Source organism: Pteronotus mesoamericanus, unplaced genomic scaffold (genome assembly GCF_021234165.1).
Source record: "Pteronotus mesoamericanus isolate MK-2021 breed Mesoamerican mustached bat unplaced genomic scaffold, CSHL_Meso_final contig_20, whole genome shotgun sequence".
Taxonomy (NCBI): Eukaryota; Metazoa; Chordata; class Mammalia; order Chiroptera; family Mormoopidae; genus Pteronotus; species Pteronotus mesoamericanus.
This window is the reverse complement of record NW_026555085.1, coordinates 93,258,559-93,284,775: the sequence shown is the minus strand read 5'-3', so window position 1 is coordinate 93,284,775 and position 26,217 is coordinate 93,258,559. Positions and strand designations below refer to the sequence as shown.

At 42.7% G+C, this 26,217-nt stretch overlaps 1 protein-coding gene across 2 annotated transcripts in view; it reads right to left on the bottom strand.

Annotated features, from left to right (window-relative positions):
• UST (uronyl 2-sulfotransferase) overlaps positions 1 to 12,534 on the bottom strand; it is a 261,603-nt gene extending 249,069 nt beyond the window's left edge. For both annotated transcript variants that reach the window (XM_054570089.1, XM_054570090.1), the window contains exon 1: positions 11,889 to 12,534. In XM_054570089.1, the coding sequence (XP_054426064.1) occupies positions 11,889 to 12,135 (247 nt within the window). In that variant the 5' untranslated portion in view covers positions 12,136 to 12,534. The remainder of the gene's footprint in view (positions 1 to 11,888) is intronic.
• Positions 12,535 to 26,217: the final 13,683 nt, after the last annotated feature.

The following is a 26,217-nucleotide window of genomic DNA, read 5'->3' as shown; positions in this document are numbered from 1 at the left end:
CGCAGACCTCAGCTAGAGAGCAGCTTCTACAGAACTGATCTGGAGGGCACACGACAGATTTGCAGGAGTAACCAGTGCTGACCCATGCTGCTTAAACTGCATCTCACCCCGAGGTCACATCAACACTGTGTTCCTCTGCGCAGGTTTCCCACGCTGGAATTCCTCACTTGACGCGCTAAGAGGGGACCACGCTACAGTCCCAAGGACAGTCTGGAGAGGCTGGAGATGCAAGTGTGCCCAAGCCCCGGCTGCTCAGATGCCTCACCTTCCTCAATCTTTGCCTCCGCCTCCTGTTTTTCCTCACCACTGTGGTAAAAATAACTTCCTCTTGAAGTGTCTAAATCTGTACGTGAATTGTACACATTTCTTGGCACGTCACTGGGTGCATTTTGACACTCCAGCAGAATGAATTCACAAGAAATCTGCAGTCCCATTTCTGGAAAGCTCCAACACGGTTTCTTGTATATTGAGAAAATACTTCCAGGCAAGATAAGATGCTGCAGTCTAAGCACCATGTCAGTTCCTTCTTTCTCGTGCTTCTTACAGACTCAGCAAAGTCTCAGTGATGGGGGGAAGCAGGGAAGAAGGCAAAGGACTATTTGCTGTGAAGTGGGTATGGCTTGCTGGCTGGGGTTCCTAGTGTGCATCTCCATTGGCAGACTGCCCAACATAAGTGTGGCCCCCAAATCTCAGCGAGACTTTGTATTTAGGACCTGAAAGCTGGATCTACTACCCCATCATAACTACTATAGGACAGTGGTAGATGTGGCAGTCATTCTCAAAAGAAGACAGTTTCCAAAACAGTCACTTCTGATAGTGACTCCTCTCCACAGAGTAAGCTCTCCAACAAAGGGAACTGGCAAATTTCTCAGTTCTTCAGGCCAATGAAGGGCCACGTTGACAGGGGAAAGTAAAAAGATGCATAAGGGAGTGAACATCATTACATATTTTCACATGCATATTGGCCGCTTGCGTTTCCTCTTCTGTGAAGTGCCTGCTCATATTCTTTGCCCATTTATCTTATGAATTCTCTTTTTCTTACTGGCTTATTGATCAATCTGTGTATTAATCCTATTTCCTAGAGAAATGTTTGTCCCCAATCTGGGCCTTTTTTTGTTTTGTTTATGGGGTCTTATTTTTCAGAAGGTTTCACTTTAATGCTGTTTTTTTCTTTGCTGTTGTGCTTTCTGCATCTGAAAGTGACTTCACAGGACAAACTGGAAAATAGACTTGTTTGTCTCAACAAAACTTAATGTGATGGGGTGAGGGGGGTACATTTGACAGTCATCTTCATATCTTCAATTCTTTAAAAGAGGAAGAAATCCAATGACTGTTCTAAGCATCCCAGAAGAAGAATTAGCAGAAGTGGCTGGAAGCTGCGGAGAAGTTCTTTACTATCTCGCCCCATGGTAAAGAACGCCCTCAGCCAGTGGCTCTGTCCACCGTGGAAAGGGATGATCACTAGCAGGCAGCTGAGTCAAGGCTGTGAGAATCCTCACAACACAAGCTACTTAATCCTACTTGTTCACCTTCTTTTTCCTACCACATTGGTGGACTCTGAATTCTGGAAAGCTCTTACTCTGCTTCCTCTCCCTCTCCCTGCCTTGCTAAGGACATTCCGCTCCCCACAATTTCTGCAGCAAGATTCTCCCATGAATGCCCAGATAGGCCGGGGCAAACTGTATTGTTGGGAAAAAAAAAACAATTATGACTAAAACTTTGAAAATATTGAGCTAAAATATTTTTGCGTATTCCGTTTGCCTTAGTCACTGGACTCTTGCAATCTTTTAAATATGCATTTGGTTCTAAAAGAAACAGCATTACCTTTTCAGATGCTAGAGTTAAACTGTTTCTTATCTCTTTCAACATAGGATTTTAAGAGGAGATGGAACCTTAGACAGCATCTCATTCAGTGATTCTAAAGAGAAAAGAGGCACGATCCCCGATCCCCTGGAGCTGCCTATGACAATCACCTAGAGAACTTCTTGAAAGAGTCCCCAAACCACCCCCACTCTCCCTTTCCTGGTGCTGGGACATGTTCCCAGATGGACCACCAGGGCCACATGGAAATATTGCTGCTCACCGGATTCCTGGGAAAGAAAACTGAAAATCCAGGACATAATGAAACTTCTTCGTTTCAGATATTTAGAAACGTAAGCCGAGGAGGCGCATGTGACATAACAGCACTGACCACTGAATTCTTGGGGGACTCATTCCAGACTCAGGTACAGTGCCTCTCCCTCAACCCACATGCTATGCCTGACAGTCCCCTTACCCCATGGGAAGGCATTCATGTCAAGCAGCCTTCGTGCCGAAGCAGGAAGTTCTATGCTGGAATTGCAAGGTCATGGTTTCCCTAGACAAAATTGAACTTTCTGTTAAATAACGTAAAATCACATTTGCTTTCAACTCCTCAAGGAACTGGGCGACAGCTACAATGGCTGGTAATGGCCTTGTGGCTCTCACTTGCCTCAACACCCATCAGAGAATGAGTAGGTCAAGGCAACATGAAGAAGTGGAAATGGAAAACAGAAGCAAGTTCACTGGCCTCTTGACAAAGACAGGATCTACTGCTTTGGTTCATGGCTTTTGCCCTGACCTCCTATGGAAGCAGAGAGAAGAAAGTGGCCTTGCTCCTGGGTGTGATAAATCCATCATAAGTGGCAGTTCTTAAAGCGGTCACAGTGTATGCCTGGCATTACGATCGTTCAAAAAGGTGTGATTTTTGGATCACTAGTTCAGCCCTAGAACAACAGCTGGTGATCCCAGAGGGTAAGTTGTACCGCACTCCCTCTGCACAGCTATTTTTATTTTGTGAACACAGGGAGGGAAAGTGTGTATAAATTCATAATGGAAGAAAGCAGGCTGGTTAAAGACTGTGTTCTTTTAAGGCTGTTTCCAGGAAGCAGAAGAGAAGATAAGCAGGAAGCGGGGGGATTGTGTGTGTGTGTGTGTGTGTGTGTGTAATTAATGCAGCAAATGACTGGAGTTTGTCAACTGTTGAAGAGCCCTTGCTGATCTAAGGGTGAGAGTGACAAGATAAACCACAAAAATACTAGTTTAGTAATTTCATATTTCTTGGTTACAGTGGTCCTTTCATTAGAAGCCAAGCCATGAGTGAATTTACATCCTTTACTGGTATGTGTGTTTGTATGAGTATGTAAACACATATGTGTGCACATGCACGTTTATGTGTGCCAGAGGAGCAGGGAATCTAAGAGAAACAAAGAATAAGGTAAGAAGACTGACACTTGTTGAATTCAGAAGCTGGGCCTTGAGTTAGAGAGGTATTCTATAAATAGCAATTATTAATCCCATTGTATAGATCAAAACACCTGAGGTTCAGAGCAATCAAAAAGCCTGCACAAGTACTCACAACTAGTGAATGGTAACACAATGATTCACACCAAGAACACTGCTCTAAAATATAATCGTTCTAATGTCTGATGCTTCTGGCCTACAGAAGGCCTTCAATGAATATTTCCTGAATGATTTTTGAACAAAGGAATTTGTTTCAGAATACTTTCATTTTCATTTTCATCAAGACTATGAAAGTCATGCTCACTGAACTTGAAAAATACCAGTGGCGTTCCCAGAAATGCAATATGGTTGAATGTAAATAGTTACTTAAATCATCTATCAATGAATGGAGAAAGAATTATTTAAAGCCATGGCTTAAAGTTATTTCAATACCTTCCATCAAAATATAGAGTGAATGGGTTTGTGCACTGAGCCCTAATTATACAGTCTATCACTTTGCAATTCTAGATTAAAATCTGTTCAGTCACTATTTCAAAAACCACATCATCTTATGGTCTCCTCTGCTCAAAGACTCAAAGTCATGCTGGGAATGTACTAGCTACTTTAACACAAATCACTACCTGAGGAAGACACTGACCTAGAGAGAAAAATAACCTGCTATTCTGCCAACTCCCAAAACAACCAGTCTAAGGTTCAAGAAACTGACAAGAATTTTGCATTCTAGTAGTAGGCAGCCAAATCTCTAGATTGACCTCGGGTGTTCCTAATTACAGGCAGAGCCCTGTAAATGCACCTCGAAATCCCTGCAGGTCAGAGGTGGACCACGATGCCTGTGCACAGAAGGCAATGTTTATAAAACTCTATGTCATGGTGGTCTCAATGCCTTTGCTTGTAGCACACACTTCAAACAGCCTGGAAGAGATGGGCTGTAGGCATCAACTGAGCTTGAGTCTCTCCTGGCACCGCTCGCCACGTTGTCTACTTAAAATAGTGATTAAACAAAGCAGGCTAAGGAACCTGAACAAAGAACAGTCTGCTTAGTGAATACTCTACCGAATCAACAGACCCTTCTTGCAGGCCAGTGCAGAGCGCCCAGAAGCGTCAGAGGAGAGACGGAAAGCCCTGAAAAAGCGTCCTCCTTTCCAGCCACTTGCCCACAAATTATCACAGTACAAGGTAGGATGTCAAAACTTCAGAAGTGATCACGAAATAAATCCCACAGGAGTTCAGAGATGGTCACTGGAACTTTAGCTCCCTAAGCCATTGACACAGACACTACAGCAGAAGCAAAGGCAGGCAGCGAGGCAAGAAAAATGAGCTGGTGGCTATCTCTGGGAAATCACAGGTCATGGATATAAAACTGGAGACGGCCCAAGTGGTATAACATGCCCTAAATGCTAAACAGCTTTGTGGCTCTTTGGTAACCAATTATTAATATAAGAGTGTTACAAATTATTCACATTGAAGCTATACCAAGCAGCATGGAACTGGCTGTCCTTATTTTAAAGCTTCCTATTTTGATAATATATATTTTTAAAACATACTAAAAACCTCTAACACTTTTGGAAAACATTTCTTCCTATACTTCGTAAGTTATTTTGCTTCAGAGAAACATAGATAGGACATATTATTCCTATACATTTATCCTGTATAGCAGACCACAACATGAATACAAAATGAATTGTGTATGAATTCCAATTTTAGGAGAACACTCATGGTTTTCTTGGTAGCCTCATCGTACATCATATAAAGAGCATAATGCACCGAAATGCTTCCCCCTGCTGAGCTCATCAGCTCCATTCTACTGAGCAAATACAAAGACAAATACTCCCAGCCATTGCACCATAATCTGTTGTTTGAAATTGGCCACGCTTATATTCCACATCCAAGTCACAGGAATCTTTGTGATATCAAAGTGCTAACTATCCATAAATTATCATATGTTAGAGCTAAATGCAGATAACCAGAGTGTTTAATATTTGAAGTAACTGTAAAAAAGACGCCCGAGAATCTTTAGATGAGGTTCTTGCCTTCAATCTATTTTTACGAATTTACTTAGGTTTTACTAAATCATCCCAGACATTGTACTTAGCACTTTGAAAGTGACTAAAGCATAAAATGAATTTCTGGTGCCTTGAGGAGGTGCATACTGAGAACAATATGTAAGAGTATTGTGTTTCAACCTGCATCATCATCTGCAACTTCAAAATAAATGGCAAAATCATATATCTGATAACAGTCTAGTTTCCGAATATATAAAGAGCATTTAACGCAAACAAAAAAGACAACCACCCAGTTCAAAAATGGGCAAAGAATGCGAACAGGCATTTTTCTGAAGAAGATATTCAAATGGTCAACAAGCACAGTGACAGATGCTCCATGTAACTAATCATTAGAGAAGTGCAAAACAAAAGCACAATAAGATGCCAGTTCACACCCATTAGGATGGCTATAATCAAAATAAAGGAAAATTACCAGTGTCAGTGAGGATGTGAAGAAGCTGGAACTCCCATTCATTGCTGGCAAGGATTTACAATGTTGCAGCCACTGTGGAAAACAGCTTGGCGGCTCTTCAGTAAATTAACCATAGTATTATCACATGCCCCAGCCATTCCAGTGCTAGGTGTATACCCAAAAGAACAGAGAACGGGTGTTCAAACAAAAACTTGTCCATAAATATTTATAGCAGCACTATTTACAATAGTCAAAAGATAGAAATGTCCATCAACAGATGAATAAACAAAATTCACACAATGGAATAGTATTCACCCATGAAAACAATAAAGTACTGATGCCTGCAACAACATGGATGAACCTTGAAAACAAAATGCTAAGTGAATGAAGCAAATCACAAAAGATCACATCTTATGTGATTGCATTTCTATGGAATGTCCAGAATAGATAAATCTATAGAGACAGAAAGTCAGTTAGTAACCCCTTAAGTGTAGAGTGGTAAAGGAGGGATCGCGAGTTAGTCAAAGGGTATCAGATTTCTCATTGTGGTGACAAAGTGTTCTGAAATTGACTGTAGCCATGGTCGCACTTATCCATGACTACTCCGAAAACAACTATTAAAATCTACTAAGCTATTGAAACTTTAAATGGGTGAATTGTGTGGTCTGTGAATTATACGTCAAGCTGCTTAAACATTAACAGCATATACTGAAATGTGCTTCATTTGGGATTTTCTTGCACAATAATTGCTACCCTCTTGACTTTGCAAAGAAGAATTTTTGGTTAAATATTAAGTGTTTCTGTCCCCATTCCTGATAAGGTAAGGGGTTTATGTATATCCCTGTGTGCTTAAAGTCGAGTTTCTATAATAAAAATAAATACAGGTAAGGCAACATGTATTTGTAGTCAAGTCTTACTTTGTTACAAAAAAAATTAGCAAGTTATAACTCTTAATAACTGTAATGGCTACAGTTCATCAAATAAGATGCTTTATCATTGCCCATCACTGTACCTTTGAGTATAACTGCAGGGCAAGCTGCTGCTTCTACTCCTGCAGCTTCCCTTTGGGGAAGCAAAAGATATTATTTCTCTTGGGACTCAAAACACTTGACCACTTTTATTCTGGTTTCTCAAATACAAAACCAACTAGTGTTTTAAACCTGGCTTGATGACAGGGAATTTGAAGAAAGACAGTATCCAGATAATACATATTTATTATGTATTTTTAAACAATTCATACTAAGACTAGTCTACATTAAAAATAGTTTACAAGGCAGAATGCTTTTCACCATTCATTCTGTGTGTTTATGGAACAGACTGCCACAGTCAAATTCTACTTTCTGTTCTTCCTCTAATACAGTGCTCCTGTGTCCCCATCCAACCCTATAAGATAAATTTTCAGCTATGAACAAGAATGTCATTTTCTTTTTATGTCAACAATTTCTATTGATAACATCATATTTTATGCATTCACTTCCTAGATTGCTTTCTGGGGCCTAGAGTACTATATTTAAACCATAAGTGATGAGCAGAAGAAAAACTGAATTTAGCTTTTAAGGTTTAGAGAAACTATTTTGTAATGGATCTGGATGTCTATTTTCATATTTTCCTTTAAATGCATTTAAACTTAGAGAATTTTAAATTTGATCGTTATATGTTTCTCTCTCTCTCTACATATGTATATCTGTATCTATCGATATAGAGAGAAAGGGAGAGAGAGAGAGATCAGCAATTCTGAAGACTAAAGACGTATATCCCCATTTAAAGTAGTATAAATTAAAAATAGAAAGGAAAGCATATTAACATGAGCTCGATCCAACAAATTTAGTTCCTATAAAGGTTCAATCACAAATCCAAGGCTTGATGATAAATCATTAGAGTCTGCTAGTTGTATAAGATCAGTAGTAAGCCATCTGGCTTATTCAGTTTACATCACTGTAATGAGTGTTATTCCAAGTTTTTGGTATTTCCACAGATCATAAGTAATGAGGCTACTGGCAGAGGCTGAAACATAACCTAGTTTCTGGGGGAGATTTTATTTTTTGCTTGTTTCCCATAGCAAATCAAAGTCCGAATGCTGCTTAAAAAAAAGAAAAGTGGTAAGTTCATTGACTTGAAAAGACTAGGGTCTCCAAGCATAGCAATTTGCTGTATTTGTCTCTTTACCCCAGTTTTTGGTTTGTGTTCTCTCTCCACCCATTTCGATGAGGGAAAAAGTCAGGACAACAGTTACCCCTGCATATCTTTCCTCCCCCTAACTTGCTTTCCAATTTTCAAATTTGTTGCAGCAGAAAGTATCTTAAAGGAGAACAGACTTTGCCTTTCCTCAAAATAACGAGAAAGAAGGAACTGTCTGATGCTGGCTCCTGTAGGAAGAAAAGGGATCATTATTGACTCCTCTCCCTCCCTTCTTCACACTCTACTTACTGGTTGCCCAGCTTCACCCCAACGTCAGAATGCCTAGAGTCATCTGGGACTGCAGCTGTCGGCGAGCCCTTTCCTTGAAACAATGGGGCTTAAACGGTAAAGAAGACGCACTTTTACAAGTTGAAATTTAGCCCTGTCTGGGTAGCTCAGTTGGTTAGAGCATCATCCCAATACACCACGGTTTCAGGTTCAACCCCCAGTGAGGGCACATACAAGAATCGACCAGTCAATGCATAGATGAGTGGAACAAACAAGTAAATGTCTCTCTCTCCCTCCCTTCCCACCATTCTTTAAAATCGATCAATAAAAAATATTTCAAAAGTTAATTCGAAAAAATGAAACCATGTACATCATCTTTAAAGTAATACATAAATCTCTTCTCTGTCTCATCTCCCATTTCTCTCAAATACACAGGAAGCTGCCTGAAAGCAACACCTCACTCTAGAACAATGGTTCTAGAATTTGAGCCGGCATCAGAATCACCTGGAAGATCTGCTAAAGCACAGGGTCCTGGGTCCCATGCCCAGGCGCTTTCATTCTGTGGATCTGGGACGAGACCTGAGAATGTGCACGTGTGGCAAGCTCCCAGGCAATGCTGAGGCTGCAGGCCCAGGGCCCATACTGAGAAGCACTAGCCCAGACAAAGTACCATTGCTAGAGAAAGAGAGAAAGATCAAGAATTTATAATTCTGATTTACACAACCTCCAGCTGTGGGACGCTGGGGTGCCAAGTTCTCTAGCACAAGGAGGCAGCTCGCGGAGATGGATACAGGAAGGGAGAGTTTGAGTAGACCTGCTGCTTGAATTATTTCTCTTCTGCTGACCCCTCAAGGTACTTAGTAAAAATATCAAGTAAAGGATAGTGAAATTATGCAGATAAATACGACCATTTTTTTGCCAGTCAGCTCTTCGGATTCCCACTGGCATTTTGGCCATTTGCTCTCTTAAACTGCTCTCACTGCTATCCAGAGTCCTGACTAAGGCAGATTTGGGTTGAGGTCTTGCCTTATTTGCTGCGGGTCCTTCTGCAAGTCAGTGAACCTCTTTGCCTTTATTTCTCCCATATAAAAAAATGGGAATAATAGTCACACCTACTTATAATATCACTGTGCTGAGACAATTTCATCCTGCACATGCATGGACTGGCACATACACAATAATGTAGCTTTTCTCATGGATGGTCGTATCTCTTGGCTTCCTTGTGAGAACAGTCAATATTCAGTATGTTAAATACATGACCTATTTGATGCAGTAGGTTCAGTCATTACTTCAACCAATAGTTACTGAGTAGCTGCTGAGTGTCAGATGTATAATATTACACAAGCATATTGAAATAATACCCTGTCAAGAAAAATGTTTGTTATAAATGTTATTTTGATTTGGAAAATTATGTCTTTATATGAACTTATTTTTAAGAAAACTACTTACCTCCAAAATTGGCTAACTAGGGAAATCAAGAGGGTGTGTTTACTAACAGCAAATTTTGTCTTTACAGACACTAAAATAATAGAATGGAGGAAACAAAGGGAAACTAATTCCGCAGATAACCTTGGCCTTAGATTTTTAAGGGTATATTTTAGACCCTCTTAAAGACCACAAGCCCACTCTTCCTGAAAATACTTGTATTTACATAACAAAACAACAAGGACCAAATTTGGCCAAGAGCATCCTGTTTTCAGTTCACAGTGATGTCAATTTTTTTAACCCATCATGTCAGTCAGAAATTTAATGATCAGTTGGTAATAACAGTGATGTTTAATTCTTCCGTTCTTCCTATTTCCCTCTGTGAATGCTGTGCACTCACACTTCTACCGCATGTATTTGATTTTTCAGAAGATTAATGTTGTAGATATTGAAGTTTCTTCATTTTACCTTCATGATGCCTTTGTTCTCCTTCCTACCAGGTTTGTCCATCCCCAAAGGTATTAAAACCACAACATTTTAGAAACTGAGTGGAGGTGCGAGACAACGTGGTCCAGCCCCTAATTTCACCTAAAAAACCGGAGGCGGCCCATGACATCTGAGCACCCTGCCCAAAACCAAGTGCTCCTGAACTCACTCAACACAAATGTCTTCCTTTCCCATCCCCTGTGTGTTCCCTACACCATTGGCCTCCATATTTCGCTGAAATGGAACTTGTACAAAGAATTCATTATCAGATTTTACAGAGAAAGACCATTGAGCTTCAAAAGCAGTCACTTTCCCCAAGCCAGGTAACAGTGCTTGCTGGTGATGGCAAAGCATACTTACCTTTGTGGCACTAGCAGGTGTCACATGGAGCCTGTGAAGCTATGAGACTCCAAAATACAGAACTCGGGGAAAGAAGAGATTGGACTCTTTAGAAATAGTGCATATTACCCCAAATCTTCTTAAAAACCAGATGCTTACGATTGTGCTTTGGAAATCTACTTGGACAATATTTTCCTTTAATTTTCCCTAAATCATCTTACAAAACCCTCATTCCTCAAAGTTTCTACAGAAATAGAAGTGTTACTTTTAAAATCTGAGCTTCTCTACATGGAAAGAACATTATTTTATCTGAGTTTACATTTCAAAAAGCTCTAACACGTGTCACTTTGCTGAAGTGGTTTTTTTTCCTTTGAAAACGGGACTTGGGTGGGGAGGTGTGACAGCCCGCAGCCTGCGGGAGTCATTTGGCCCATTGTGATTCCAGCGCTTTAGCTGTTTCCCTTTGCGCACCAGTTCCTATCAGGCAGATGCCGGATGTTTGCCGGTGGCTTTGGTTTGTCACCTTGCACTTCTGCAAGAAGCTGGAGCCCTCCCAGCCTCTCTCCTCTTCCCCGCAAGACCTCTTTTGGCCACAGACTTGAGAGATTTGCATCCTGCCTTGGCCAGGGCGCTCGAGCCAGCGTAGCACCTGGGACCTGGGTACGCGCGGGCCAAACCCTGGCACCGCTAGCTTCCCGCGCCTGGACAGGGAGCTGCGGGTCACGCCCTCTCTCTGGAGCCGCTCTTTTCTCTCGGCACAACCTCTTCCTAATCTCTGCTAAAAATAAACAGCTTCTCTCCTAAAACATCAAACACAAACCGTGCCCCCCCCCCCCGCAAAAAAAGTTCGGACTTGAAACACAGAGCGCAGAGAATCGTGGGGTCAAAACAGATGACACTGCCTGCCACCCTGACTCACGTCCTCAGACAGCCCCAGATCCCCGGGCACAGCCCGTTCCCCATGCCCCACTCTCTGCGGGCCACGGGGTGAGCTGGAGCTGCCAAAGGCCAAGCCAGCTCAGGGACAGTGCAGAGCCTACTAACTGTCCCTGGATCACCCAGACCAGTGGCAGGAGGGGAGCTTGAGAGCAGGACTTGCAGAACCCACCGTGGAGAAGAGTTAAACCCACCCTCACGACCCGGAGCGCTGGACAGGGCAGGACTTGGGCACTACGATGCCTCTCTCCACACAGCCAGGACTGAATATACGCCCACGCGCACACACCCACAGACACACGCCTGCACTCCGCCCAGATGGAGTGACAGAGGCGGGGAAGGTATGTAGTGCCCCGCACTGGGATACCTGTCTGGCCTGTCTACCCAGACAGCCGCGCCGGAGGGAGCAGCCGCCCTGGGCTGCTGCACTGATGCTCCCGGGCATCCCACCTTGGAAACCTCTCGACGGCGGGCGCGTGGAGCACCCAAAGTCCCCGGTGCGTCCCCTGCCCCCTTCCCCGCCCACCCCGGCACAACTTCGCGCGGCAGGCGTCCCCCTCGTGCCTGTCTCCCTTCCTTACCCAAATACTGTCGCAGGTCAAGCAGGAAGCGAGGAGGTCCCCCGCTGAGCTGATAGAAGAGGGAGCCCAGGCAGAAGACCAGCAGTGTGGCCATGCAGAAACCGTAGTCCCGGAGGGAGAAGCGCAGGAAAGGCAGCTGGGAGACCCGGCGCTTCCAGCTGTCCAGGCCAGGAGCGGCGCCCCCCAGAGGGGCCCCATGGGGCCAGGGATCTGCGCCGCCGCCGGGATGCTGCTGCTTCTTCTTCATCGCCTGCTCCGCCGCCTCGCACAGTCTGCCCGTGCCAGGAAAAGGTCACCCATCCGCCTGCAAGGAGGAGAGCCCGGCCGGCCGGCTGCACATGGGCAGGGCCGCGCGGAGGGCAGCCCGGGTGGGGGCGGGGAGGGGCCGAAGTTGCCGGGCTCAGGAGACTTTCCTCGGCATGGTCCCCGCCGCGGCGGCCCGAGCGGCCGAGGTGCCCGGCCCCGGCTCGGGGGCGCTGCCCGCGCCCAGCCCGCTAGCGCCCCCGCGCCCCGCGTCCCGCGGCGCCTCGGGCTCGCTCGCGGCCGCCGGGGCTCGCCTCCAGCGCCAGCGTGGACCCCCCGGCTTTGTGTCTGTCGGTCTCGGCGTGTTTTGTCCCGGTTCAGGCTCCTCTAAAAAACGGCAGGGAGGAACAGGAGGCGGACACCAGCCCCTCGCTCCACCTCCTTGACAGGGGTTTTCCTCCTTCCCCTCCCCTTTCCCCCTCCGGCTCTCCGCAGCCCTCTCCCCTCCCTCTTCCCTCCCTCTTTCCGCTCGGGTCTCCGGGTTTCTCTCCGGTGTCACGTTACCGCCTCTGCCTGGGGAGGGGCGGGGTGCGCGGCGATTATTCGCAACAAGGAAGAAAGTTTCTGGGTGGTTTTTTTTTCCTTCCCCCGTTTTCTACAATCTGGCCTCAGTTCCTGCGCCACCAGCGACCTCTTGGGGGCCCCGCTGACTTCCCTCTCGTAAACAGTCACCGGCAGGAAGAAGCACGACTTATTTTCATATATATATAATATATATATATTCACACACACATATATATGTATTTTTTTCATTTCAGAAACTTAATTCTCTTTCCGTATCCCGAGCTGCTCACAACAGGCCGATAAGAGGTACTGGAATAGAGATTCCAGACTTCGCTGAGATGGTAAAAGAGCAAGTGGTGTAAATCGGAATTCGGCACGCCCCGCAGGCCAGCCCCGCGTCCGACTCCGGGAGGAGAAACGGAGCCGCCTCCCCGCTCGCCCCTCGTGCGGCAGCGCCTCTTCCACGGCAGCGAGCGGAGAGGCAAGGGCGAGGGGTGCAGAGCGGACTCCAGGAGGTTACGCCGCTAGCGGATTCCAGGGGGAAAGAGCCCCTACATACCCGTTTCATCGCGGCCTCGCTCCCCTCCAAGGGAACCGCCTGGGCAGAACGGCTGCATCAAATACAGATGCGCGGATGGGGATGGGTGATGCAGTCAAGGGCTGCTCTCCTCAGCCACACTTTCAGTGAAAACAATGTACTGCTATATCTAGAAGCTGTACTACCTGAGGCTTAAGGGACTTGTCCAGGGTCACAGCTACTAGGAATCCGCTGGCTGGGAGCTGCACTCACCCACCCACAGTCGTTTGACCCTCAGCTCACTACACCGAGCCCTCGCAGGACTGCCACCCAGCCAGGGCCCTTTTTTTCCTCATCATTTGCATGGTAGTCGGAAGATAAGATATAGCTCATTGAGCCCAAGCCACGATGAGCAACGGCAAACCTCAATTTCTGGTGCCTGTCATCTCTGGCTCCCTACTCACTCTGTACTGTACACTCCAGTCACTGACGCCAGATTAAAGAACCAGGAGCCAAGGGACCACGGTGGCTCTATGACTGTCCCGAAAATTTTTATAAAATTAGGGAGCTAAAAGATTTTCTATGGAAAATGAAGGAATTAGGATTCTGAGGTCAATAGCTCTCAGTTCAGGAATAATTTGGTTGAACCCAAATCCGTACGTGAGTTCCCTCTGGTCCCCAATTTGAAAGCATTGAAAAGACACATAGCTCATAAGGTGCAGAGACATAAATGAAGTGGGTGGTGCTCACACAAATTCACACATGCATGCACACAAATTCTGCTTTCCAGCTTTAAGTTGCCACTGCTCACTTTCTCAGGGATAGGAAGGCTGCCGAGGGCCCAGAGACAGAAGGAAGGCTCTTTGTCCTGTCACAGAAAATCCTAAATAGAGTAATAATGATTTGTCTCACATTTGTTGCACAAATCAGAGGTTCGGTTAGATTAACACACACGTTTTAGAAACGTGAATGCCCCTGAGAGAATTAAGCCGATCAGTCATTGCCCACTAATGTGATCAGCACACTGAGTAGCCAGAAGAGGCTCTCCATTAATAATTTTTCAGTTAATGAAGAAGGACTAGGATATGGAAGGAGCAAAGCAATTTCCATATTATTTCAAAACCACCTTTGACAAATTGGACTTGTACCTGAGGCCTGGCGCCATAATGTGAGTGTTTTTCATCAGAAAATAACGTGCAAGATGTTCTGTGCTCACAAGGCCCACCCCACGTCCAGAGACTTCTTTCACAGAATGCATTGAGAAACCTCCCATGCTTTCTCTTAAAGACAGAAATCTGAACAACAGTGAGGTTATAACATGAAGGAAGGAAATAAACATCTCAAAAAAAAAAAAAAAAAAAAGGCACTGGCCTTTATGGCTCAGTTGGTTGGGCATCATCCTGCAAACAGAAAGTTTTCCGGTTTGGTTCCAGCTCAGAGCAAATACCTGGGTTGCCCATTCAGTCCCAGTTAGGGGCAGGTACAAGAGGCAACCAATCGATGTTTCTCACATCACTGTTTCCCTCTTTTTCTTCATCCCTTTCCTTCTGTCTAGAATCAATAAAAAGAAAAAAAATTTAAGAAAACTAAGTATGCGAATGAGAGTTTGTTTTTTTTTTTAAGTTAGGAAAGTACAAAGGGGCAAGTTCACACTCAGAAAAAAGAAGTTGATGATGAAGAATTTTAGAGGGGAAAAAAAGGCTAGTCTTTTAAAATTTTTGTTAGTGGACTTGTTGCCAAAAGGAAAAGAAAAGAAAAAAACCTCATGGAAGAAAAAAAAGAAGGATAGCCATATAAATACAAAGAAGTTTCAAATGGGAAAAGAAAATGCTTTGTATTTTTCACCCAACAAAAACTTAAATGTTTGGATAAAACTTAGTTCTCTGGAGTCCCGTAAATGTCCTTTCAAAAAACCCTTTTTAATTTAAAGTAGTTATGTTGATGAATCGTATATTTATTCAAACCAGTTAATAAACCTACTGACTAGAGTAATTTGTGCACAATATTTATTATTACTCTTATATTGAATATACTTTATTTAACACCTTGACTGCTTTCCAATATCTTGGGCTTCCTCATCCCTTCTCTCTCCGGTGACTTTTCACCTCTCCCCCAAGCCACTCATTTTTAACAACCACACCCTCGGACCATTATCACCTTCTGTCCTCCTGAGTAGCTTTCTGAGTGCCCACACTCTAACAGTTTTTCAATCTTTTCAAGAACCCCAACTTTCTAATCCATCACCCATCTTGCGTGTTTCCTTCCTTCTTTATCCACTTTTGATTCCTGATCCAGCATTCTGTGTCCCATCTTGCAAACACCACTTCAGTCTCTTATTTCTTTTTTTCTTGTATGTATAGTACTTGTCTGGCAAAACCCTGTTAAATACAACGGTGCCACTGGACAGGACTGTAGGAGGACACACAGCATCCCTAACTGCTTCACTTTCAATAAACACAAATTCAAATGGATGCTCACTCAATACTGCCCAGAAATTCCACTCTAAAATGAGTTCTCCACTCCTCTCTCTTTCTTCAAGCCTCACCATCTTTGCCCACTGCTTTTCATCCCTGCAATCTGCGCTGGGAACCTGGCCTCATCCATTACTGAGAAAACAGAAGCTCCCTCATTTCCCACCTATCTACCCCTCCGCTTTCCCCCTTCCCTCCTGTTTTATTTACTGTGTCCCTCCCTGCTTCTAGCAAGGCCAACTTGCCACCTCCCTAGCCTCTTGATTCCACCCACCCCAGCCCAACGCCCACGCATGTTCTCCCTTAGCCTCTGCATCTCTGTAAATCATGCCAATATCAAGTCACTGGGGCGCAAAAAGCAGATGTCTTCTTAGGTATTCTCCTTCCCTAACCCTGTCTCTGAATCATCTGCAAATCATATAGGCTCTACTTTAAAAAAAAAAAATCCAGAACCTGACCTCCTTTGCTACCACTGTGGTCCAGACCACCATCTCTCTCACCTGCATTATTGCAATGGCTTCTACGTCGGTTATATTTAGGTTTAGCTGTGCGAGCCAAACCCAAAATAACAATGGCTTAAACAAAATGGAATTCTTTCATGTGAAACAAGTCCAGAAATAGGCAATCCAGAGTTGGTGAGGCATCTCCATGCTCCCATCAGGGACCTATTGGGGCTTTCTGTTCAAGCCAGTGAGGGGCTTCTGTTAAGGTTCACCTCATGGTTCAAGATGGCCCCTGAGGCTCCAGCCATTATGTTTATTTCCCAGGTTGGCAAGAGGGAGAAGCAAAAAAAAAGAAAAGAAGACTAGAGGAAGTCTTCCATGAAGACTTCCATGGAAGACTTCCTTTTAAGCCACGAAGTTTCCTTATAAGCAAGGTTTCAAAAAAGTGCTATCAATTGTCTTCTTAAAGTTCTTTGGCCAGCTTACAGTCACGGGAATGTGTTCGGTTATAAGGAAGGACCAGGAAATAGAGACTTCAGCTGAGCAGATTGCTGCCACCCAAAGCCAGAGTGCTATTACTCGAGGAAGAAAAGACAGGTGACTATCACGTGGTAATGAGCAGTCCCTGCCAGTCCTATGTGCTGCTTCCAGCCTTTCTTTCTATATTCTGATTCTCTCGCAACAGCAGAATGTCACCCCTCTGCTCACAACTTGTCAATGGCTCTCAACGCACTCAAAGTAAAAGCCAAAGGCCTTCTGGTGCCCTTGAAGGCCCTTTGTGATCTGGCTCTATTGTGAACCTGACCTTGTCCCCTATCTCTTTTCCTTATTTGTCCTGCTCCATTGTACACCAGACAAGAAAACCTCACCCCTCTCTTAGGGCCTTTGCATTTGTGTCCCCTCTGCCTAGACAGTTCTTTTCCCAGATCCCCACAAGGCTTCTCCTGTGTCTGCCTTCCAGCCTCTGTGTAATGTCACTCATCAAAGGAGTCTTCCCTGACTACCCCATACAAAGCACGCACACACATCTACATTCTTTATTCCTTGGGCTTTCTTTAATTTTTCCATAGGATTTACCATAACTTGAAATGTTAGTATAATTTGTTGGGTATCTCTTCTCATTTCACAACAGGCATCACAGGAGCCGGGATTTTGTCTCATTCCTTTGCTGCTTTTTCCCCATCACCCAGCACAGTGTTGACAGGTGGTTTTCACTTAGTGGGTCAGATGTCATTACTCCATGATCAGCCAATTAGGGATAAGAGGTGGAGGAATGGAGAACAGGTCTGCATTGTGCTAGAATATTCAACAATCGTCAAAGGTTGGTTAAAGTTCAACTTATATATATTTGTTGAAATATATATTTGTTGAAAGAATGAAAGAGAGAAAAAAGAAAGAGAGAAAGAAAGAAAGAAAGAAACAAACAAACAAACAAAGAAACCCTCATCGCCACCATGAATTGCAGTCCAATTATCAATGCAGCTATTCCCTGGGATTATGAGAGCTTCATAAAATCATGAAGGGAATATGAGCCCATGGGTTTTCCCTGGCGCTACCATCCACCTTAGCAGAAGTGCTCTTATCTTCAGGACTGTTGCTCATTTCAGGGATTAGGACATTCACTCTCTTGGAAAACCAAGCTCCCTGAGCTCTGGCCTTGGGAGACTTCCAAGGTTGTGCTCAAACCCTCTTCTTTTATTGGGTGGCTAAAAGTAGGGCTGTTTCAGGAAAGTTTTTGAGTGGAAATACCCATATTGTGATTGTGGTAAATCACAAGCTGCCCTGATCTGTTTCTCTGTCTTGGAATTGTCAGTCAAATGAGAGAATAGGTTTTAATAACAAGATTAAAACAGTGTTTTCAGTCTTGCAGTTCCCTGGTCCTTGTGACCATGGCAACTTGGCTTAGGTCCTCTGTACGCACGCTCCCCGGTGCGCATCCCAACCATAGCTACCCACACACAGAGAATAAGCGGTGCTCTCCACCCGTGCACCCTCATCACACTGCCCCTCTCTTGAGGAGACAAGGCACAAACACATAAACAAGCAGGCAGTAAAGAACGTTTTAAACAAAACGGCTTTAAAATCTCAAATGTTTGCAATAAATAATAATTATTAAACTATTAGTTAGAATTACTACATTCTTAGCATCTAATCACTTTACATGAATTAAGTCTTTTAATTCTCAGAACAACCTTATGCTGCAGGCACTTTTATTTTTCCCGTTTTACACATGAGGAAAAAACAATAAGAACAGTGGCTATCACCTACCGGAGACGTAGTCTGGGAAGGCTTCCCAGAAGAGGTGGCACATGAGCAGGATTACAAGATGAGTAGGATTTACCACTGGGCAGGATTTGGGCCTGGAGTGGGACAACCATGACCACTGTTTCTCCTGACTTGTCTTTTCTCTCTCTTTCTCTGTCCTCCCCCTGAGCCCTCACAAACCTGAAGTGCTTTCTTTGTCAGTGTTGACCAAAGAGCCACAGGGAAAGAAACTGGGAGGCCAGGGAATTATTTCAAACCATATCATCCTCATTATGCACCTTTGGGCCTTTTATTTCTGAATTTCCTTTGGTGTTGGCAGTTACCTGGAGAAACGTATGTCCATCCTGCGAAGGCTGATTTGATTTTTAGAGAGAGCCAAAAGTGTTTCAAGGCAAATCAGTTGAATAAAGTGGAAGAGCTATTTGGTCAATAGACTAAGGCATTGATAGAAGAAAGAAAAAGGAAGCAAAAGAAAAAGAGGAAGGAAGGGAGGAAGGAATTGGGGAATTACCCTGGTATATGAGGCAGAAGTGAACTGAAATCAGTCAGGAGCTGGTAACACTTGTACTTTTCTGAATAGTCTCTTGAAAGTCTAGCTGACTAAATTATGCAAACTATAGCTACATTTGCATGGAAAGACAGTAAAAACCATATAGTCAATGATCACAAGCTGTTGCTTATATTTGAATTCTATGCAATGACATGACTTATGAAAATTTAGCTTTTAACTTTTACTTAAGGACAAATGTATTTAAAATCAAAAGTTGCCCTGCACAGCTATTCTCTAGGACTGGCCACTGTGATATCACTGGCTACCTAAAGACCAGTGTCTTAGTATTGTCTTAGTATTTCCTTCATTTGTTACAAATTGTAATAGATCACTGGTATAGATACAGTGAAGGGAAAAAAATTAAGTCAAATACTCACCAGTTGCTTTCTTGTTATTTTTAATTTCCTCTTATTCAGCCATGTACTCATAGAGTTGAATGCCTGGCCAACATTTATTCTTCATTTCCGAGATCCTTGTCCATTCACTTTAAGTTGGTACTTTCCTCATTTTAAAGGTCATTGTTTGGTGTTAATGTGTAAGAGCTGAAATTGATAAAGAAGTGATATCCTTTTTCTCTCCCTTCATAACAATGTCATTAGTTCTTGTTCAATGGGCACGTCACATACCTTCCTGTCCTCTTAGAGAAAAATATTGCTCAAGCTATGCAGAGCACTTTAAAACAGTTTTTTGAAGAGCAGCCAAAAAGTTAACTGGAAAGATTGGAGAGTCAGCTCTCCAGTCAAAAATCTTTGTACAATAAAGATGTTCAAGGTCATTTTAATAGATTATTTGAGAAAATAATAGAGCTTGAAGTATAATCTTCTAACTCTGAAAATTACTACATTTCTGACCTGACATCAATTATATACTTGACCTCTTGGCACCTCAGTTTTCATTTGTGTAAAAAATGGATAATAAGGACTGTACTCCTGGGCTCACATGGCCATTGACTTGTCCAGGATGGGACTTAACCTGGACAAGTTAAGCATGTCTTCAGCTAGCTGCTGTTCTCTCTGTAGTACTTGCAGTGAAGTGATCGAAGAAATTATCCTGCCTAGGGAAATTGGACTGAAGAATGTATAGTACTGCAAACTCCTTTAAAGATCACATATTTTGGAGGAAGAAGCATGGGTCTTGGTCTAGAAATTATCTAGGGAAGAATGCAGTCTTGGGCAAGTGACCCGAGTATGCTCTAAGCCTCAATGTCCTTATGCATAAGATGCAGTAAAATACCTAGCATTCAGTAATGAAATTAAATATATTTTTACAGTGCTGGTGCAGGTAAGTTGGAAAACAAGATTATTTTTAGAGCACAGTGAATGAGATAGAAAGAAGCAGGGAATGAATCTGGAGAGAAAGAAGCCAGGTCATGAGAGTTCTTGTAGACCAGGACAAAGGATTTTAACTTTATTGTAGGTGTGATAGGAAGGTTTTAGGGTAATCAGAGAGGATTCAACCAGATTTTGCATTTTAAAATATTAATCTTGCTGTTAGTTGAAGAACTGAATGTAGTTGTAAGGGTAGGATCAGTGGGATGATTGATGTAATCCAAGCTAGAGATGACAGTGGCTAGGACTTAAACAACAATGGTGGAGGCGGTGAGAAGTGGTCTAATTTGGAGAGTGCATGTGCATGTGTGTGTTTGCTGAGCTTGTCCAGAGTGGCTATAGAGACATTTTTTTGAAATGATCCGCTATATAGAGGAGCAGAGAAATGGGGAAATAGTTGGGAAGTTTATAGGGGTTTAGAAAGTCTTTGTCACTCTATCTCCCCCGCCCCCACCCCCGCTTTAAAGGTAGAAGATATTTGAAATAGTGTGGTGAAGGGGATGATTGAGTAGAAAAGGAAAAACTGATGATGCAAGAAAGATAGGTGATGTTTGCCCAAGAAGGATGGATTCTGAGTTAAGTGGAGAGTTTGATCTTTAATAAGAGCAAAGACACTTTGCCCATTGAAAAAGGGGACATGTGTTTGAAATTTACCGATGAAGAAATAAAGACATTGTTGTGTGGGAGCATCTACTTTATCAATGAAATATGAGGCAGGTGAGGGTGAAGATGTGGGCAAGAGGAGAGGTAGGAAATTTGAATAAAGAGAACATGCTGTGACATGATTGTTTCAGAAAGTGAAAAACACATACGAAGGAAGTGCATTTGGATTGCTGAACAGCTTTGAACTCATTGGAATGGGTGGTTCTGAATTCAAAGTGAGTCGAGTGAGCACCAACGTTGTGTTTTCCTGTGGCCCAGTTTAGTTATTTGTATGCAGATGCTGAGTAGGTGTTGAGTTGTACTTAATCTTGGCTGGAGTTTTACTAGGGAAATGAGGAGAAGGCAGTGATGTTAGTGTTTTTGTAAAAGAGGAGTGTGATGTTGGACCCTGGAGTCTCAAAGGAGTGAGAAAAAAAATAATCGGGTCTGTGCTAGTCCAGTGAGACAGCTTCATTGTTTCAGCTCAACCGGGGAATCACAGCCTTCAGTCATCTTGGAAAGGGAGAGTGCTCTCTCAGAGCCAGAAGGGAGCTTATATGGACAGAAGTCCCCACCCCTAGTCCCTGATTGGGCTTTCCTTATGCAAATAAGGACTCCAAGTCCCACCCCACACCCAGTTTCATTGATCCAAAAGGTACTGTTCTAATTGGACAGAATAGAGCCGTTCTGGTTGGTCGGAGCTGTACATCGCCAAAGGGCCGAGGAAAGCCTCAGTCCTACTGGTTGAAATAGGATTCCAGGAGCTCCTTTCTAAGGACTGGCTCAGACAGCAGAAAACACAGTGCAGGCTTCTCCTTGAAGTGCAGTGTGAGTTAGAGGCCCCTCTGTAGAAATGGCTGCTAGGCTCTGTTTTATAAAATTTTAGCCAGTTAGCCACCAGGAGCTCTTCTTAGTAGGCGTCTTCTTTCTCAGAGTTCACATTTTGTGGCATGAGATCATGTAGCAATTGTCCCCTTGTTGTGACCCCAAGGGAGATGATGTTTCACGAAGGCGGAGGAATCCTGAAGCCATTACGGCATTAGAACAGCTAACGACTATGTAAGTAGACTCACAGTTTATTGTGAACCCTGTATCCCAGCTAAACCCAATATAAATGAACACCCCCCCCCAAAAAAAACTTTCCTTTAACTGAGTCCTAAAAATACCCACAGCCACTCCAAAACCATTTTACTGAAAAGGAAGTGTGCTAGCAGGCAAGACAGAGTGAGTAGGCCATCACTCTTTGTTATTGTTAAACACGTAACAGCTTCTATTGAATTGCCTCAGTTACGTCCCTTGCTTTTCTTTCTCTTGAAGTGACTACCACTTTCCATCTTAATTTTTAAGTATTATCAATCTTAACACTTTGGCTTCCTATATTTTCAGGCATTAAGTAAGGTCCAAAAGGCACCCTGAGAACTTACTCACCACAAAAACATCTGACCATGTGAATCCTTTGCTAGGGCCTTTGCCAGGCCTTGCAGAGGGCTCTGCAGGGGCGGGGCTCTGGAGCAGGCTTCATTAGCCGCTTGAGAAATTTGTTTTTGGCTCAGACCAAGAGATCACAGACACTGATGAAATTCTAAAACATCTCTGTCCTTACCGAGAAGTCCAGTCCCTGCCCAGCTTCCTTTGCTTCTCCAGCTGTCCCTTCTTTCCTGTCTGGTCCCAGCACTACCTGTCCTCCTAGTGTGTGATGTGTGTGGAGGGTTGGGAGGAAGGAGGGCAGGTTGGGATTGGCTAGAAAAGCATAAAGCCAAACCTCTGGGACTCACACTTGGGCCAAAGATTTCTTTGAGAGTTGGTTTCTCCTTCAATGCGGTCTTGGAGTTCCTTCTGTACGGCATAAGTGAGGGGACAAATGAGAAGAGAACTACATAGAAGAAGAAAACTATACTAATACTTTGCAATGTCATCCCGAACAAGTGAATTAAAATAGTTCATGGGTATTAGATTTCTCAGAAAGTGAACAGCCCTTTGTAGCAGCTAGTGCTGGTGATGTCGAGGGTCTATCTAAATCCCTGCAGGGTTTGCCTGACTGCCTTGTCTGTCTTGAAATGGACATCCACTCTGCTTTGCTTTGTGAGAGCGATCAAAAACCTGCTCATCTTTAGAAATGTCTGTATCACAGATCAACTTGAAACTCCCCCCCCATTAAAATCTCCCCTTGAGTTCTTCCAGGAGGCCTGCTATAATGTAACTGTTTCTCTGGAACAGACCATTAACCTGGTTTAGTTTCTAAAGTCAGTTTAGCAGTCTGCTTCCTGCGGTAATGAAATGGGAAAGAAAACAGGGAGGTTTTGATCACAACGCACAGTCTGGAAAGCCAAGGGCAATGAGGTAAGTAGGAAGATGTCAAGAATAGTGAAAAACAAATCATCTTTCACAACTTAACCTAGGTCTAACTGAAATTTCATCTCGTGTTGTCTTATTAGCTGTGTCAATGTTGTATATAGGTTTAATATGATTCCAAATCAACTTGTTTATGACTTACATGATGTTTTTTTAAGCCACTTGTTTGTGACAAAGAAAAAAATGTTGCTTTGACATATGAATGAAGGATTGGTCTTGCTAGGATGTCATCATTCTACATCTTCCCTCTTTGAAAAGCAGTCAGCAGCCCAGCTGTTGAGAAGCCCTGCTGGGGGCTTATGGATAAGAACATTGTGAAGAAACAACTATGCTAAGGGGACATTTAGACTCTAAATACTGAGAGGTTGTGAGGACTGTTCCTGAGTTTCAGTTTGCGCTATGTAATTCTTCACTAACTGAACAGCTTTCAAAAAAGCCTGGCGGCATAAGCAGAACATGTTGGTGATGTACCACCCAAACGCTCAGTGAAAGAGATCAGCAGCAAACCAACTCTCGTGTCTCGTTCCCAAGCAACGTGCTCTAGCGACAGGGGACTTTTACTTTTGCTGGGAACTGGAAATGAGCTTTTGGTTGCCTTGTTGAGTGCCTTCCCTCTACAAACAGGTATACTTCATATTAAATTTGAACTTTATTCCTTCACTTTCCCTTGCCCGGAACAATAGTGTGATTAACCAGTCATTTGTTTTGGAGTATGTTATTTCTTTATTTGGCTTATTAAGAAATATTATCCCATATACTATTAGCTTGTGAAATTATTATAATTCTCACAGAGAACCTGTGCTAAATAAATTGCTAGCATATACAGAATCAGTCTCTGAGCATAATTTTGTCACCTTCCCAAGACAAAAACAAAACACTTGGAAAGTAAAATTATTAAATTAGGAATTAAAGGGGAAATTGTTTCAATTTGAAAAGTTAAGTCAGTCAGAGAAAGACAAGTACCATAATGATTTCACTTATATGTGGAATCTAATGAACAAAATAAACTAACAAACAAAATAGAAGCAGACTCATGGATACTGAGAACAGACTGACAGCCGTCAGAGGGGAAGGGGGCTGGGGGCTGGGTGAATAATGTGAAGGGATTAAGCAAAGGAAAAAAACTCATATTTGTCCATGTTCTGTAAATACATCATTGGTATCTTGATAGGAATTGTGTTGAAATCTATAGGTTGCTTTGGGTAGTTAAGGACATTTTAATGAGGTTAATTCTTCCTAAACATGAACACGGTGTATGCTTCCACTCATTTGTACCTTCTTTAATTTGTTTCCTCAGTGTCTTATAGTTTTCTGAGTGCAGGTCTTTTACATCCTTGGTTAGGTTTATTCCTAGGTATTTAATCTTTTTGAAGCAATTGTAAATGGGATTGTCTTCTTAATATCCCTTTCTGGTAGTTTATTATTGGCATATAAAAATGCAGCTGATCTCTAGATATTGATTTTATAACCTGCTACTTTTCTGAATTCATTTATTAGTAGTTTCTTGGCAGAATCTTTAGTGTCCTCTAAGTACAGTATCACGTCATCTGCAAATAAAGACAATTTTATTTCTTCCTTTCTAATTTGGATGCCTTTTATTTCCTCTTCTTGTCTAATTGCTATAGCTAGGACCTCCAGTGCTATGCTGAATAAGAGAAGTAAAAGCGAACATCCCTGTCTTGTTCCAGATCTTAAGGGGGATGTAAGTAGTTCCTGCCCACTGTGTACGATGCTGGCACTGGGTTTGTCATACATGGCCTTTATTATGTTTAGGAATGTTCCCTCTATTCCCACTTTGCTAAGTGTTTTTATCATAAATAGGTGCTGGATTTTATCAAATGTTTTCTCTGCATCTATTGATATGGTTCTGTGGTTTTTGTCCTTCATTTTGTTTATGTAGTGAATCACCTTTATTGATTAGTGCCTGTTGTACCAACCTTGCATTCCCATAATGAATCTCACTTGATCAACTGTGTATGATCTTTTTGATGCATTGCTGTATTTCAAATAGCTAGTATTTTGTTGAGGATTTTACCATCTCTGTTCATCATGGATATCAGCCTATAGTTTTCTTTCTTTGTGGTGTCTTTACCTGGTTTTGGAATTAGAATAATTCTGGCCTCAGAAAATTAGCTTGGGAGTCTTCCTTTCACTTGAATTTTTGGAATAGTTTGAGGAGAGGTGTTAAATATTTCAAAAATTTGTATGGGAACCACAAAAGGCCCCAAATAGCAATGGCAATGTTGAGAAAGAAGAACAATATTGGAGGAATCATGCTACCTAATATCAAACTATACTATAAGGCCATAGTCATCAAAACAGCCTGGTACTGACATAAAAACAAGTACATAGATCAATGGAACGTAATAAAGAGCCCAGAAATAAACCCACATCCTTATAGTCAATTAATATTTGACAGAGGAAGCAAGCATGTACAATGGGCTAAAGATAGTTTATTCAATAAATGGTGTTGGGAAAATTGGACAGATATATGCAGAAAAATGAAACTAAACCACATTCTTATGCCATACACAAGGATAAATTCAAAATGGACTAAAGACCTAAATGTTAGACCCAAACCATAAAAATTCTGGAAGAAAACATAGACAGTAAAATCTCAGACATTGTTCATAGCAATATTTTTTCTGAGATATATCCTCAGGTAAGGGAAACAAAAGGAAAATAAACAAATGGGACTACATCAGACTGAAATGTTTTTGTAAAGCAAAAGAAATCATCAACAAAATGAAAAGAGAACACACTGAATAGGAGAACATGTTTGCCAATGATACATCTGATAAGGGGTTAATATCGAAAATTTATAAAGAATTTATAAAACTCAACACCAAGAAACAAACAAACAATTCAATTAAAAAATAGGCAAAGGGCCTGAATAGGCCCTTCTCCAAAGAGGACATACAGGCCCTGGCTGGTGTGGCTCAATGGATTGAGCG